Source organism: Oreochromis aureus, linkage group 19 (genome assembly GCF_013358895.1).
Source record: "Oreochromis aureus strain Israel breed Guangdong linkage group 19, ZZ_aureus, whole genome shotgun sequence".
Lineage (NCBI taxonomy): Eukaryota > Metazoa > Chordata > Actinopteri > Cichliformes > Cichlidae > Oreochromis > Oreochromis aureus.
In genome coordinates this window covers 14,023,873-14,040,939 of record NC_052960.1, presented here as the reverse complement: position 1 = coordinate 14,040,939, position 17,067 = coordinate 14,023,873, and the positions used below count along the sequence as shown (strand labels likewise).

General features: G+C 40.4%; 2 protein-coding genes across 2 annotated transcripts; both read right to left on the bottom strand.

The window, feature by feature from the left end:
• Positions 1-126: 126 nt before the first annotated feature.
• LOC116326059 (thrombospondin-type laminin G domain and EAR repeat-containing protein-like) lies at positions 127-7,614 on the bottom strand. The gene is made up of 13 exons (XM_031747158.2): positions 7,301-7,614; positions 6,133-6,356; positions 5,310-5,653; positions 4,795-4,885; positions 4,545-4,698; positions 4,319-4,450; positions 4,168-4,238; positions 3,877-4,035; positions 3,587-3,788; positions 3,275-3,507; positions 1,438-1,616; positions 1,212-1,313; positions 127-1,027 (listed from the first exon to the last, which is right to left on the bottom strand). Exons 1-13 carry the CDS (start codon positions 7,383-7,385, stop codon positions 874-876), a joined length of 2,130 nt encoding a protein of 709 aa, XP_031603018.2. The 5' UTR covers positions 7,386-7,614; the 3' UTR covers positions 127-873.
• Positions 7,615-9,170: 1,556 nt separating this feature from the next.
• On the bottom strand, positions 9,171-12,948 carry sumo3a (small ubiquitin like modifier 3a). The gene is made up of 4 exons (XM_031747223.2): positions 12,794-12,948; positions 11,788-11,916; positions 11,626-11,697; positions 9,171-11,487 (listed from the first exon to the last, which is right to left on the bottom strand). The coding sequence occupies exons 1-4, from the start codon at positions 12,812-12,814 to the stop codon at positions 11,425-11,427; spliced, it is 285 nt and encodes a 94-aa protein (XP_031603083.1). The 5' UTR covers positions 12,815-12,948; the 3' UTR covers positions 9,171-11,424.
• Positions 12,949-17,067: the final 4,119 nt, after the last annotated feature.

The following is a 17,067-nucleotide window of genomic DNA, read 5'->3' as shown; positions in this document are numbered from 1 at the left end:
TAATTAACCAGTTTAATTTCTTTGATTTTATGTCATTTTATGATACAGGTATGGATAAAGCCCACGTTTCATATCTACGTTTTGATTACAGCAAAATAATTTTGTGTAAAAACTACAATTCCGGCAAGTCTATGCTTCGAGGTTAAGAATGTATTATGTGATTTGTAGTCTTTTATAGACCAACATCTTGTAAGTGTCAGTTTTTATAGAGCTCAATGCGTAATTATATGTCTAAGGAAAACTGTACCAAATAATGATTAGCTACAAAAAAAACTGCAATAAATCATAATTCAAATAAACAACATTATCTGTTGGTATAAACAACTCCTATTCCATACATAAACACAATAATTATAGTTTATTTTAATTTCAATAATTTACTATCACTTTTCATATACAATTCATGCAGTCAGAGGCAAAATATAACAACAAACAATACAACTTTCTATTTAAGAAAACATATTACAGTTAGTAAACAAAATATTATTAAAACACAATGTTCTTACAGAGAGAGAGAGTATATAGAAATTTGTATTAAGTTCTGTCACAAGATACACACAAATAGATATTAAAAACAGACTTTCTTTGGTCCATGTGATTTTTTTGTGTTAAAATGAGGTACATCAGTTGTTAACATATCACTGTGCGGAGGGTGACTGTATGCAGGGCTGATCACTGCAAAGGTACCCCAGCCAACACCCTGAGGGAATTTCTGAGCAGACAATAATTTAAAAAGTCAATAAAATTTCAATAATTAATGTAACCGTTAAATGACCTTTTTAAATGACCTTTTCAAATTATTTTCATACATGATAGATTGTGTACAATTACACAAATGCAGGACACAAAGCCACACTTTTTTTGTTTGTTTGCCTAGTAGGTTTTCAGCATGAACACTTTGGAGAGCGGTGCCTTGGCACTGGAGTAGATTAAATATGATTCTCCTTCAGCGCTGAAAAATTCCCAGTCACTGCACCCGATCGTTGGCAGCCAATGAACAGGAACAAATCCTTCATATCCCTGCCACCTAAAAGCAAAACAGAAAAGATTAATCCCATTAGTGCAGTATTTCCATCTGCTCTCACAGTAAGATAATAAATCAATATTAGAATTGTGTGTGTGATGTTTGAGATGGTTTCAAGGCGGATACCAAAAGGCAATAAGGTGGACTTATTTCACACTGGGAGGGGTGCTGCTGACAAGTTGAATACCTGTAGAGAATGCTGTTGAGAGAGTAGGATTCTCCATTGAAGGAGTTAGCGACAACCAGAAAATGTTCCTGCCCGAGGCTGAAGAACTCCCAATCCACTGCACTGGAAAGAAAGAGGAAGGTATGTGGAGATAATGAACAGATAAAATGACAGCAGAGGCATCAAGAAAATGTTCCTGAGTGTACGTACACCTGGTAAGTATTATCTGGTGATTGAACATCTATACCTGTAGGTGACAATGTCCTGGAAGCGGACAAACAGCTGTGCACTCATGTCCAGTTCATAGATAGTGGAGTTAATGGTGTACTGACTCGGCCCATTACCATGGAGTCTGTGTCCATTGGCAACAACCAAAAAAACTCTGCTGTCAATCTGGAACATTTCCCAGTCTGTGGCACAGAACGTCTAAAAGAAACAATCAATAAATCAAATACTTTAGCCTTCAAATGGGAAACTCGTGGCACACAGAAGTTAAGTAAGTTGCACATTGCTGCTGATGGGAAGAGTTCTGCTGGTATTATATTTTACAGTGCTAGATGAAACTGCTGACACATGCATGATCCAGTATCAGCCAAAACAGATGGCCTCGCATTTGTGGCTACAGAGGTTTACAGAGGAGTTGCCCAGACCTTCTGGCTGCAAAACAAGCCCAAATCATCCCTCCTCGACCACTGTGCTTGACAGCTGGTATGAGGTGTTTGTGCTGATAACCTGATTTTGTCTGATTTTGTGCACTATGGTCAGATATCTCCACTTTGGTCTCATCTTTCCAACTGATATTCTTCAAAAGATCTTGTGGTTTGTTCAGATGCGACTTTGCAAACCTAATCCGTGCTGCCATGTTCTTTTTTGAGAGAAGAGGCTTTCCTAGCAACTTCTCCACTCAAGCCATACTTGTTCAGTCTTTTTCTAGTTGTGCTGTGTCTGAATCAGAAATGTAACTCTTGGGGGGTTTTGTAATTTCTCTGAACAATGCACAGTCCAATCTTGGGGTGAATTTGTTGGGACATCCTTTTGACATCCACTGGACAGCTTTAAATATGACTTGGACTTTTCACTTACTTTCTTCCAGGAAATATTATAAGCCATTAAAAATGGCTCACCCCATGATAGATTTATCCAAGCCAGAGTCACGAAGACATTACCTATGGCTCGCCGTCCAAAATTGAAGATACTTAAGGAGGCGTGCCCATGCTTTTGGATTTACAACTCTCTATAATTAAAGCATATGCCAATAAATAAAAAAAGCAAAGATATATGGTCCACCTTTTTTCTGAAGACATGTCAAGCCTTTCATCAGTTTGTAGATAGATGGTTCATTAAATGTGAGCATTTTCAGAGTGTACTTGTCCTTCTTTTAATTCAGTGTAAAAGAAAGATTTGGATAGGTGAGATCCAAATTGATAATATTAAATGTAACCAATGGGCTAAAATTATTTTGAGATCCTGGGCATAAGCTAACAGACTCACTTTGCCTCTGTAAAGCCAAAGAGCTAACATGACTAAAAGTATGTGATAAATATGTTTTCTGACCTCTTTCTTTATTATTTCAGTTAATTAATTTCCAGCAGCCCTGAGGTGTTCATGTACATCCTCACATCTTGCGTGGGCGTTCCCCTTAATTACACAATTCCTTCTGTTTTCTCTTGAGACTATTAATGTGTCAACACTCTCACATCAGATGTGGTTTGATTCAAATATACCATTCACTATCAGTTACACGTCAAAGCACCGTTATCGCTCAAGCAAATCATAGCAAAGCACATACTCTATTTTTGGCCCTGCCTTAAATGCATGGACATGCCCACCCCTTGCTCCCCAGCTCTCTTATATCAGCTTTTATCTTTCCCTGTTTTTAAGGTAGTTTTTCATAATCATCAGATACAGATCTCATCAGGAGAAACCAAAGCCCAAACGGTCAGAAGATGAAATCTCGCCATGGAAATGGAAACCATGCCGTCCTCAAACCCACTCAGAGTTTTGAGGGTTTTGTAGCGAAGCAGCAAACAGCTGACAGGAGAATATTTTTAGTCTATTTGAGCTACATTATTCTTATCACAAACCTTAATTTTCTGGAACACCTGGAAGTTTCCATTCACCCAAACGTAGATGACGGAGTCTAAAGAAGTGGTCACGCCATCAAAAGCATTGGCGACCACCAGGAAATAGTAAGGTCCGACAGTGAAGAACTCCCAGTCGTACGCCCCTGAAGTCTGGAGCATCTGGTGGACCTCAAAAGACTTTGATAATCTGTTCCACCTGTATATCACACTGTCTATAGTGTGATTCTTGTCACCTAAAAGCCAAACAAGCAAAAGATGCCATGCCAGGAACTGTGGAAGTTAACAGGTAGTATAGGTATATATTTATATTACCTTGTCTATGATTGGCAACAGCAAGATATGTATGTTCATCTATATTAAATGCCTCCCAGTCTCGGGCACAATGAGTCTGCAGAGTCTGGAACTGCACAAATCTTTTTCTCCTTTTGCTCCACTTGTAAATCACAGAAAAGTCCGCCTCTGACTCTTTGTTAAATCGCCTGTCTCCCCCAGAATTAGACACCACCAGATATATCTACATTAAAAACAACAAAAAGAGAAAGAGTATAGGTTTAAAGCTTTTACTAGGATTAAAGTGTGATCTTTCCTCTAACTTGTCACACCTTATTGCCCATGCTGAAATGCCTCCAAGCCAGGGCTCCGTTAGTACTGATATTCTGGTAGAGCTGGAAACCTGTTTTGGTCCAGAGATACACAGCAGAGCCAGATGTCGACCGATGAGCCATAGCAGCCATCAGACCCATACCAGGTACCTGGAACAGCTGGAGATTGGATGTTTTTTCACAGTGGGTTTATGTACAGGAAATCCCAAATGAAAGTGAAACAATAGTATCAGACAATAAAGTATGACAATAAGACCTAAGTAAGTTTCACAGCAAATGGTGGATAAATACCTCTATATCGTGGGTCTCTGAGCTGGTGGTGAGCACCTGATGTTCCAGCACATAGTCCAGCCTTTTGCGATCTGTGTTAATGAAAATGAATGGTTTATGTGATTTTATTTCATAGAAACAAGAACAGAAACAGTGGTAGTTGGAGTCTCACCCTCTAACACAGTGATCCAAACTGTACCGTCACAGAGGTAGAGGCCCTTTTTGAGGGGATTAAACCACAGCTGGCCCTGTAGCTGCTCCGAGCATGACTTCTCCAAGCCCACAGACACTCTAGCTTCAGTTTCTGACATATTAAAAACCAGAAAGCAATCAAAGAGGCAAACAAAGACGCAATGTCTTATTTATACTGAGTAAAAATACATGCATATGCAAATTACCATAGGTATTCACATGTCTATCATCTGCTCCTGTGGCTGGCAGGTCTAAAAACAGTGGTGGTACTGACAGAGCTGCTAGCTGGGGGTCAGAAGAGGGGCAGATCTGATGGGTAGCATCTAAACCTGGCACCAAAACCAGCTGTCGCAGTAGACCCTGGATATGTGGTCACAGAAGAGGCAATCATTTCCGAGTTCATGGCATATCCTTTACAAATCTTATTATAGTCTGAAATAAAGAAAGGCATCTTACTGAAAACAAGCCCTTCCACAGCCCCCGACTACCAATGTGGAATCTGGATCCCTGAATGTTGAGGTCTGAAGGGAAAGGCCTGGAGGGAATGCTGTTTGCCATAAAAGATATATATAATTATTTCTAATAGGTGGAGTAAGTTGTTTTTCTACTGTAAATGAACTAAATTCTCTATAATTAAAGTAGTTCACTCTGTTCTTCTCATTCTAGGACTCAGTGTGAGACATGAACTGTATTACATGTACAAGTGCTGTGTGGGTGTTGATATTCCTCCTTTCGGCGTGCCAGAGGGAGTTTCCACTAAAAAACCATCTATCATATACTGTCAGGCTACTGTGATATGGCTGCAGGGCATACGCAGATTTTGAGCAGGACCATTTTATTGTGGTGAAGGATCTACTGCGCCTCAAGGCAAAATCGGAGGGAACAGAGGAAAGTGGGAAACAGACGTATCCACTCAGAGAACAGAGAACAGAGAACAGAGAAGAGCAAGAGGGGAGAGAAACTGAGCTTACATTTCCACTGGTGGGCTGCAATCCACTGTGAGCTTCACGTGATGACTACCAACGGCTAAAACAAGAGTGTGCCACTGGCTGTCAGCCAGCTGGGTGCCTCGAAACACCCAGTGCTCTACAACCCCTCCGTGACCTTTATAAAGGAAGTGCAGGCGCTTTCCCGAGAATTTAAGTCCAAGAATGAGGCGCCCGTGTTCCCCATTACTTTTGACTCTCGTCTTCTGACTGTGTTGCTCTTCTCCGGTGATACTCGGCTCTTTATTGCTTTTCAAGCTGCCGCCTCCATCGTTCTGATCCACTGGCCTTCCTTTCGGCCCCATCAGGGAAAACACATATTCATTCCCCTGTTTGTAAAACAAGAAAGAAGCTCAGACACACTGAATTTGATGATGGTAACAAAGTGCATATGCTTTTTACCTAAGAACTGAGTTTTTTAGGTGATGGGTGATGAACTATGTTGCATTTTCAAACACTAAATTGCACTAGAAGAACAGACTTGCGTGTAAGTTTAATTGCAAATAAATCAATAAGCAGTAAATATGAGCAATACCGACATCTGTGTCAAGTTTAGCAGCGTATGCATTCATCTTTCTGTCAGGGTTAATATGGCACTGTAACAGGAATTTCTGTCAAATCTATTCTCTTTTGGGTTTGATGAGACACAGTCGTTCTATTTATATAACACACAACATCTCCTCAAGCAAAGCAGGAGTGGTGGTATCTATTATTTTACTTAAGTAATCCATTGTTATTACTTGCAACATATTCCTATTTTCACACCCCTGCAGTCATTAGTACCGAGGCATTTCAGTCAGATGCTCACCTTGGGTGCACTGTCAGTGACTTTTAATGTCAGAACGATGGAGAATTCCTTGGGGAAGAGGTCACAGTTCACCAGTATCTGGGAGGAGGGAAAGCTCAGTGCAGTATCAGGGCTTGAGAAGTGAATCCCCCTCACCCCGCTGGCCTGCTTCATGTGCACCCCTGGCACAAGTTTGGATGGGTCCCTCTCAAGGACAAAAGATAGAAGATCCAGGGGAAGCGAACCTGAACAAAATATGCAAATAAATACTATGGCAGTGACTTTTATGGCCAAACTTTAAACTGCAGAATTCCTGGGATGATTAATGGGTTAGAAAAGAATAAAAGCTGAAAGTTTTTAAAGTGGATTTAAACAAAATTGCTCTCAGGCTGCAGTAGAAGTAATCTATTCACCGTACTTCACACTTTCCCTCAACGTCAGTACACTAGAATAATTTAATAACTTTAGGTTTTGCAATGAAAAGTGTGATTTGATGCTTTATTGTAAAAAAAATAAATAAATAACCTAATAGCATATAAAGGTTGAGCTGAAATGTTTAGTGGATCAGCAGGATTACTTACTCTATATACCTTAAGTGCTGAGTGTTGTAGAGCATCTTCAAACCAGAGGTTTGTTTTAAAGGGACACGAGTCAAAAAGGTCAGGATCCACAGGAAACTAATAAATTCCTCAATGCCCCAGTACTACTGCCGCCACCACACCCTGGAGTGTGAGAAATAGCCCTAGGTATTGGTGGGGTTTTATGAGACTTCAGTGGGTTTGTTATCTATTTATTTTTTTTAAAAGATACTCTTTCCTAAGCAACAATAACAGAAAAATAATAATACTCCCACACTGATGAGCCATCACGTAAACATGCGCTGTGTACGTCCTAATATTTCAATGTGTACGGGATTGTTGTGGAATCCCAACCACACCCAATGCCTGTACTTGTTTATGGATGTTAATTTAGGTTAAAGTGGCATGCACGTCCACACAGAGAAGCACTCCTACTGTACTGTAGGCAGATGCAGACAGCTGGAATTACCAAAAAGTATTTTAGCTAGAGGGGCTTCCTGGGTTTTAGATGAAACAGTAAGCCATTCGCTGTATAATAATTAACTAAACATGCATGTGCTGAACTCAGCTGAGACTGGAAGAGATAAAATAGAACAAAAATGGAATAATACCTGTACATTGCCTCCATGTTTCTGTGGCTGTCTCAGTTACTCTTAACCCCAGGAGAAGGAACGGCACAAATATCAGCGTTGACATTGCAGAAAATTGGTTTGTTTCAGTTTCCAGCTGGTAGGAATGTCTCCATACTGAAGGTATTTCTTTGCCTATCCTAAATGACAACACACACCAGAAAGCTGTGTACTCTTCATATTGAGCCTGCTAAGAATTCCAGCTCCAAACAAAAAAATGTCTATGAAGAAACTCATTAAAGTCACACTGGCAACCTAAGATTGATGTTAGGAGTAGGAAGTCCCAGAGCATCCGCGCTTGGAGAGAGATCCATTCATAAGTGTGGAAAAACCTGCACCTGCAGCTCCTTTTAAACTCCAGAGTCATGCAAATCACTAAGCACCCTGTCAGTCATCCTCCCTCAACCACAAATCTGATGACACAGACCTGCCAGAGGGGTGAGCTGCACCACTTTGTGAATGTATACGTGTACGCTCACAGACAAGCAGACAGACACAATATCTGAATGTGATCACATGAAAAATGATTGATTAAAGGGCTTTTTTATTGTTATTATTAAAAGGCAATCAAAAGAAAACAACACTCGTGCAAGCTTTGGTCAAGCAGTGCATACAAGCCAAGCTTTTATTATATTAGTTGTGATCGCACTTTAGTGCATGTGCAGGACATCTGGAGGTTTCCTGAAAGCTCTGCAAGTACTGAAAAGGTACTTATGTTTCAAGATAGTAAGGCTAAATAGTATGCTGAACCACATATATGTTTTGAATTAGCAAAATAGTATTAAAATAAGTAAAGACTGTAATGGACAAAGTACTAAGAGCAGCTTGGTCAGATAGTTTTTGCAAATAATACATATTTGCATGTATGTTAACCTGCCTGGACCAAGTCAGTCACAGTGGAGTACCTGAAACTGTACAGTCTCCTACAGAGGAGCGTTAAGTGTTCAGTGCCACTCAATCTCTACATTCACTGATTTCCTCAAGTCTGTTTAATCTTATTTTGATGGTCACCAGGTGCTCATGAGGAACAGCGGCATTTCAGCTTGTGCCAGATCTCTCAGAATCATCTGGCACATTTACAAGGCAAATGACACCGTCTTTCTTCTTCTACCCACATTAAGATTATGGACGCCACAAATATCAAGGATGCAAAATACATACCAGTATATTTTCCTTTATCCATTCATCAATCTCTCTTACTGCCAGGAACAGCAGTTACACCCCTGGACCTGTTTAGATGAAGAAAAGTAGATGCAGATTGTCCGCTGGTGCCCGATGTTCCTTATTCCTGGTTTGACTCATCGGCCGCTATGATTAATCTTATCACTGTTCCGGTTATACTGAATGCAAGTATTCACACAGACTATCAGATGAGATGCTGCGTTCTAAATTTGGATCTGGGTAATAAAGATGATGGTGAAGTTTTAGATAATAATCAGTGTTTGTCCTTTTTTTTTTTTTTTTAACTCATTTATCTAAATTTAGTCATCTTTTGTCTACTACAGGAAGAAATGTGCTTGACGACCACTTCAGAACCTCATTTTTTGAAACACGCTTCAGTTTCATGTACTTCTATATAGTTTTTCCCACTACTTTCATGTTTTTATGAGAGCAAAGCTTTAGCAAACCCGAGACATGGTATTGTTATGGACCAGCGGTGCCACCTAATGGTTACTTTTGCATATTAGAAAGCAGGTTTTCAGTGCTTTTTGTTCAACCAACCATATAATATGGATCCTTAGCTCCCCATCTGTGTGCATCTGGGTACCCAAATTTCATCCAACCCTCCTCTGGAGGCAGAAAGGGGGCTTTAAGTTATGATCAAACACAAAAACAAAAAGTTGAGATCAAATCTGAGTACCAAACTATATTTATTGTATACAGTAGTAAAAGACCACAAATAATGTACAAATCAGTAGAGAAAACATAACATGACAAGACCTGGTCCCCGTTCTTCGTACTTTACAGTTTAGCTCAGCTGACCTTTGTCCAGCTCACTCTGTTCTTAAAATGCGAGCGGAAGGCTGCTTGTTGGCATCGTAAAGTGTGCTCTTACTTTGTGTGACGAAAGCTGGAATCATGATCGCTGACTGGCTTGTGCAGATGCATGTCGCACAATCACTCAACATGTCTCTGTGCAATACAATATTGACAGATGCTTACTGATGGCTGTGCAAGGAAATAAGGTTTCATTTCTCAGTACTGGCACCAACTCTTAACTATTCATATAAAAGATGAAAAACATTTACTGTAGTAGCTGAAAATGTTCAGACAGTTTTTAAAGCACGTATTAAAACCTACAACCCATACTTAACTGCAGTGGTTTCATTTTGTTGCAGTGTGTTTTTAATTTGAAAGGTGCAACCTTTTCTAATAACCATTTTAAATTAACTTGAATCCAACCAACTTCAAAAAAGCTGGGTGTTTCTTTTCAGGATTTGAGCTTAATGAACTGTGGCTGAACTGGAGGGGAGGAAAGGGAAAAAAAGAAATCCTAGCTCATTTCAGACTATTTACATTCAAAGCTAATTTGGTTACCCACATACGAAGAACGGGGCCCTGTGGGTACAGAACACTTGTCTCCCAAACTCCAATGGCTGACCTCCTGATATGAAACGAACTGCATGCTTCACTCTCCAGAATGTAAAAATAGTGAAAGACGCTCATCACCACTTGAAAGACTGCCACTGTAACACTGCAGCAACACACAAGCAGACAGCATCTCAGCAGCTGGCACAGCAGTGAAAAGTGTCGTTGGTGTCTTTTAGCAAAGACAGTCCAACTTTTGTTGGATATCCTTGCTCAAACTTGAACCTGCTCCTCTTCAAAGCGCATCTAAAACTCAGTGTTCCCGTCAGCCTACTTGTGCTAGGGCAATACAGGGGATGAGACACCTGACCTCAAAACAAACATTGAGGAACTTTTCAGTTATTCCCACTCACAGTCCACCTTCTACAACAAGCAGACCTGTTTTTAAGATCATCATAAGGACTGGTCACTGGCCCACTTTGGAAAAAAACAGAACAAGAAAAAAATAAATGTTATGTATTTTGCACCAAGAGACTCTTTACACAATCAAACGCCGAACAGCTCACACCGTGGATGCACTTCTGTGATATAGATGAATTCTTTCCCCTGAAACAAGCATTTCTGCATAAGCATATATCCATCTGTACCGCAGACACCCACAGTCACTCACTGAGTAGCCATCTAAGAGGAAGCAAACACTGATGCAATATAAATGCCTTTAAATGTGACAGTTTTCACCTTGAAGTTGGCTTTTTAAAGAGAAGCACGTCAAATATGAAGCAGACGTTCTGTTTTTGGAGTATTGGTCCAAGCCCCACAACATTTATCTAACACCCATTCTGATACTGCTGTACAGGAGGGAAAAAAATGTCGACCATATGCCCCATGGGTGTTAATGTTTAAAATAACAGACCAAAAAACAAAAAACAACATTTACAAAAGAAAAGAAACATTGCAGAAGCACCTAAAATGCAAAGAATTAAAATTCATTTAACAAAAGAAAAACAAAAAAAAGCAGGAGTCACCATTCAGACAACAAACACACAGAAAAGCAAAGTGAAATGGAAAGCATGTGTGTATTATGTTCAGATAGTGCTTCCACTTCAAACCATTTTTATGCCCACTGACAGTGACCCCTGGACAAAACACTTGCAGAGCCTCGCATTCAACCCTGATGGATGAAAACAGTGACAAACTACTGGATACTAAGCTTTCACTGCACAGTGAACCAAAAGCAGTGACAAACCAGGAACAGCTGTGATGAGTTGTTGGTCCAATCACAGCCGGCGGTGCCAGAAGGAAAATCGGAGTCCTGATTGGCCAGCAGAGAGACTGTTGACACACAAAAGTTCAGTCCTGACTGAGACAGCACATAAACAGCCGACGAGGCCCCCCCGCCCACACCTGACGAAAACCATGACAGACATCTTTAAACTGAAAGAATAATAATAATAATAATAATAACAATAATAATAATAATAATAATAATATTATGAGGGTAGTGGTGGGGAAGGGATGGACAGTGAAGATGGTTGAGGGCGTTGTCTGAGGGTGGCCGTCAATGAGGTGGGTAGGGCTTAGCAATGCCCGCCTGTCTGCTGCTGGAAAACATCTATGGTGTCTTCATCTTCCATTTCCAGCTGAGAAAAAGATGTTCCATATATTAATTATTTTACAGTATTGCAAACATATTCCATTTATTTAGGGGACAAGTGCGCTGTAATCTTAAAGAAACTGAATGTGTTTCAATAACAGTTTCAAGTGCATAATAACCATACCTGTGCGGGCGTATCCGTCTCATTGATCGGCTGGCCATCAAACCTGAACCTGATCTGCCTTATTGAGAGACCCTGCAGATGAAGATGCCGCATTTACGTTAAAAGAACAGCAAAGTTAAGTGTGCAAGTAATCATGCTTCTTAAGAACTTACAGCAGCTTACCTGTCGTTCACAGTATGCCTTCATTAATTTACTGAGAGGTGTGTGCCTTTTTATTTTAAACTGAACCACCGACCCATCCTGCCCTGCAACCTTGAGGTTGATGTGGTCATTCTCAGTTTTTACTCCTTCCTGCAGAAACACAAAGGTTTAACAGTTTTTAGATAAACACATGGATTAGCAACCACAGAAATGCATAGTACGTATACGTTTTCTTTAAAACGACATACACAATACTGTTAGCCTTGCTAGCTCAGACAGAGAAAGTAAACTAATAGGCATATAATCTCACAATTTTAACAGCCGTTTCACAAAACACTGATGTGACTTGTGTTGAATACTGCCATACTATTAAATAGATGCTTTGATTAAAATAAAACGTACATTGGTGCTCAATAACACAGACATGCTACCATATGCGTTCACCGTGCACTCACAGGCGCTAACGTTAGCATCATTAGCTCCGGGCTAGGCTCAGAACCATTGGCGAGTTTAGCTACCGGCTAACGCCGCTAGCAGTTTTGTTATGGAGTATTGTGGTACAACAAGCAGCACAACGAAAAAATTATAATAAATAAAATAAAAACTGCCAGAATGCCATGGTCACATCAGTTTTTAAGGCGGTGCGTCACCTCCATTTGCGCTCTTCTGCCACTGCTGCAGTTGCGGCATTTGCGGCGTTGCGGACATAGCGTGGTCCCGTTTCGACAAAGAAAAAAATCCGCAAATAACAATCATGGTGTAATTGACATTCCTGCTCCCAACCTTTTAGACCCCAATTAGCGGGACAACATCCCTCCTATTCTCACCTACAGCGAGCTGTGTGAGCGCATATAGACGCACATATGAATGTGCGGGTACTCATTCATTTGCGAAACAAACACTGCGCCGATTTAGAGAAACGTGCAAACCAGGCCATTTTTAGATTGCACATTTAAGCGACGGTTTTGCAGGAGCTCGCCTCAGCCATCATAACAAACAAGCAGTTATATAAACCTCTATATATTACCTTCGGCTTTTCCTCTGACATCTCGGCAGGATTTTGTGTTGCAGTTTTCAGAATAATCTGCTAGTTCGGCTTTATTTGTCTTTCTGCCGCCTTCTGTCCTCTCCTCTGCCCTGCTGACGGGTGCGCGCTTCAGACCGCTGCTGCAAATAAGCCATTGGCCCTTAAAACACCACGTGGTTGCCAAATCGCGGGAGCGCGCGTCTAGGCAAAATACTCGATCACGCGAGGAATCTATATGAAAATCTCTTATTGTGCGCACAAATGAAACCCAATAACGAGCCACCTGTAAGTGATAGCTATTGAAGTTCTGTAGTTTAATTTGCATTCATTTTAAATGTTTTGTTTCCATCTTAGTTTAGTTTAGATTAGACTTCAGAATGGGTTAAGCTCGTTAATGTTTAAATATCCTAATATAACGCTTAGTTGGATTTTAGTGAATTAATATTGTCATTTTTAATAATACTTTGACTCTTTTAATTTAATTATATGTTTTAAGAAGTTCAGAAATACAGTAGTGGTCAGAAGTTCTTATACACTCATTATGGGCATGAAAGTCATGATAATTGGGGGCTTTTAATAATTTCTTTGAGCTGTTCTTTTTCCAGTTAGGAATGATTAATTTACAGTATGCATCAATCTGATGCACAGCTTTGAATTTATTTAGGATTTTCTTCAATCCACACAGGGTCAAAAGCAGAAATACAGTCTCAAATATAGACATAGAATCACTTAATTCCTTTAATAAGCGCTATTCAATGTTCTACAATATCTATCAATTTGACAAGGCGAAGGCCTGTTTAGTTTTTGTTAGTGATCATGTTTGAATGCAACTGGTAGTTTCTTCTTTCCAAAAGGTGAGCAGACATCATATTAAACCCTATGGATTAAGAATGTAACTTGTGTTCATATGTGTGAAGGCAGCAAGTTAATACTATTAGCAATATAGTGTATACACTTGAGCCTGTGTGTGTACTTTTGACACTGCGTGGATTAGATAAAATCCAAAATAAATTCAAACTTGTTTTTTTGAAGTTATTAAAGATGTATGCTGTACAATCACTCCACCATGAAAAATGAACAGATTGCCATGCTATTCATGCCCAGGATAAGTAGACATAAACTTCTGACGACAATTCTATTACAATTAGGGTAGTCAGATTGTAGCAAACTGCATGAAGAAAGGGGCAATGTGTGGGGCAATGTGGGAAGTACTGATAACGTTGGTATAGCAATTTTGATATGTTTGACTTTAAAAACATAAAAACTATGCAAGTCCCTCACTGGTTTGGCATTGATTCCCAGCTTCCGCGCAAAGTAAATACAACACAGATAAATAGAAACTGAAGTTTATTTTATGGTCTAACCTTTAACTCTCATTTCATCTGATTTTCTCTGCTTATCTTGTTTGGCGTCAGTACTGATGCATCCATAGCTCAGCACATTTCTTTATGAGCTGTGCTGACTTAAGAGCCAACTAATATGTGGGACATTGAGTTAACTAGTGCATGCCCATGCTACAGTGTAATTTTCCCTTTTGACAACAAAATCCTGGCTTTACTTTAGCCCACTTACTTGGTATATATATATTATTAATAAATCCTTTAGTTACAGGTAGTCTCACTGCGATGGAGATCTCTTTTTCAAGAGAGAAAGGTGTACCAAAAAAAACTAAAACATACAAGAGCACTCACAAAATATAGTGTAATAAATCTAGTGTAGTATATTAATCTTTTTGCGTCATTGTGAAGTTATATAATGTTGTACTGAAAAAATAATGTTTTAAAGAGCTCAAACAAAGAAAGTGCTTATATCCCCCCAATGACTAATATATCACTTTAAAGTCTGGAGATGATCCAATGCAAACTAAAGCTTTTTCCTAATTTGTGTGACCCTGAACTTTGACCTGTGGCCTTGAAGATATTCTAAAATATATACCAAACACACATACAATACTAAAGTGGTGTATTTGATTATTTTTACCCATATGACTGGAGCAGAATTGACTGAAATCTTTGGCTTCTATAAGCAGAAAAAGAGATTTTAGGTTAAAGTTAAGTTTAAGTTAAATTCATGCAGTCTGTGATTTTGTGACTTTATGGTGTCATTATGATGTCGAACTGAAAAAACAAGAGCATTCAGAGAGCACAACTCACCCTGAAGGGCAAGGACTATACTTTTTTTTTACTATACTAAAAAAATAGATGTTTTATGATGTTTTTATTATAACATGCTGACATCAGCCTGCTTTTATTACAGTGCAGCAACCTCGGCCTGCTTTTATAAAGACACGCTAATGTCTGACCTTTGACCTGTCCCTTTGAAGCACTGCATACTAAAATAGTCTGTTTTATTATCTTCACCTATATGATTGCAGCACAACTGACTAAAATCTCTGGCTTCTATAAGCTACAAAACCTTGAGATTTAAAAATATTTTCATTTTCAGTGCGTGATTTTGCAAAACTTTATGCTGTCACTGTAACACTGTAAGGCATGGTATTGGGGGGAGGGCCGGGGTGGGTAGGTTGTACAGCACTCAATGGCCTTTTATATGATATATTACTCTATATTGTTTTTTTGAAAAACTTTTCAGGGTCAACTTTATCTTTGGGTGCTGACAATGAAGGTCAAGGTTAAATGCTTAGCTAACCTAGGCTTGCATATTTTTGTGAAGACAACCCATTTAAAAAATGAGGTAATATGAAGAACATTATAAAGATTTTACTGATTTTGGCATGACCTTGACCTGATTTTTGTCCTAATTAAATCAGCTCCAGCTGTTACTGGCATCTACCATCACACAAAATATGAAAATAATATCTTGAAAACTGTGGACTCAAGATTGCTAACAAACAGACAGACAAACAAACAGAACCATGACATGACCATGAGAAAAATCCAGACAGACACTTAACACCAGTACACATGAAATCAAAAAATGCAGTTTCATAATTTTTGTTTTCTTTGTAGCTCTTGTCATAGGCAGCAAGATATTCAAATCCAGTTTCTCCAAGACCAGTGTGAATAGGAGGTACAGCTAAAATGTCTTTCGGCCTTCTAAATAAATAAGCATCACACACTGTTGCTCTCTTGTCAGCTAAGGAGAACAATCCCACTCCTTCATATAAGATACAACGGCGAGTAAGTGTGATACACAGAATCAAGTGGCTTCTGGGGAGACGGAGAAGCATACATATAAACACTGTCACCATAATCAGACGCAGACAAAACTCTGGATGTTCACTGTGTACAGTGATGATAATTCAGAGTGCACCTGTCCCTCCTCAAAAGCAGACTCGTGAAAATCCCATACAGGTGCTGGACAGCAGCCGAGTCCATTTGTCTTTCGGGAAGCATTGTGCACTTGCAGTCTATAATGTTCACGGCGCCATGGTCTGTCGTTTTCAGGCGGCCTGTCTCTGTCCACGCTGGTTTCTCGCAGTCTGCGCAAAGCTTGAGCGGACCGGGCATGGTCCAAGCGATGCTGCCTTTCCTCGCTGGTTTCGCGCAGTCTCCGTGAAGCCTGAGCCAGTCGATTATTTTGCAGGCGATGCTCCCTCTCCAAGTTGTTTTCTCGCTGTCTCCGTGAAGCCTTAGCCAACCTGTCATTTTGCAGGCGATGTTCCCTCTCCGAACTGGTTTCTCTCAGTCTGCGCAAAGCTTGAGCGGACCGGGCATGGTCCAATCGACGCAGCCTTTCCTCGCTGGTTTCTCGCTGCCTCCGTGAAGCTTGAGCCAGTCTGGCGTTTTCCAGCCGAAGCCGTCTTTCCTCGCTGGTTTCTCGCTGTCTTCGTGACGCATGAGCCAATCTGTCATTTTCTAAGCGATGCTGCCTCTCTTCGCTGGTTTCGTGCAGTCTCCGTGAAGCTTGCGCCAGCCGCTTATTTTCCAGGCGATGCTCCCTCTCCAAGCTGGTTTCTCGCCGTCTTCTGGAAGCCTTAGCCAGGCGGTCATTTTGCAGGCGATGCAGCCTCTCCAAACTGGTTTCCCGCTGTCTGCGCGAAGCTTGAGCCGACCGGGCATGGTACAATCGACGCTGCCTTTCTTCGCTGGTTTCGCGCTGTCTCCGCGAAGCCTGGGCCACTCTGGCATTTTCCAGGCGAAGTCGCCTTTTTTCGCTGCTTTCGCGCCGTCTCCGCGAAGCTTGGGCTACTCTGGCGTTTTCCAAACGACGCTGTCTTTCTTCGCTGGTTTCTCGCTGTCTTCGTGCAGCTTCTGCTAATCTGGCGTTTTCCAGTCTAGATTCTCTTTGATGCTGAGATTCAGTGGCCCTGA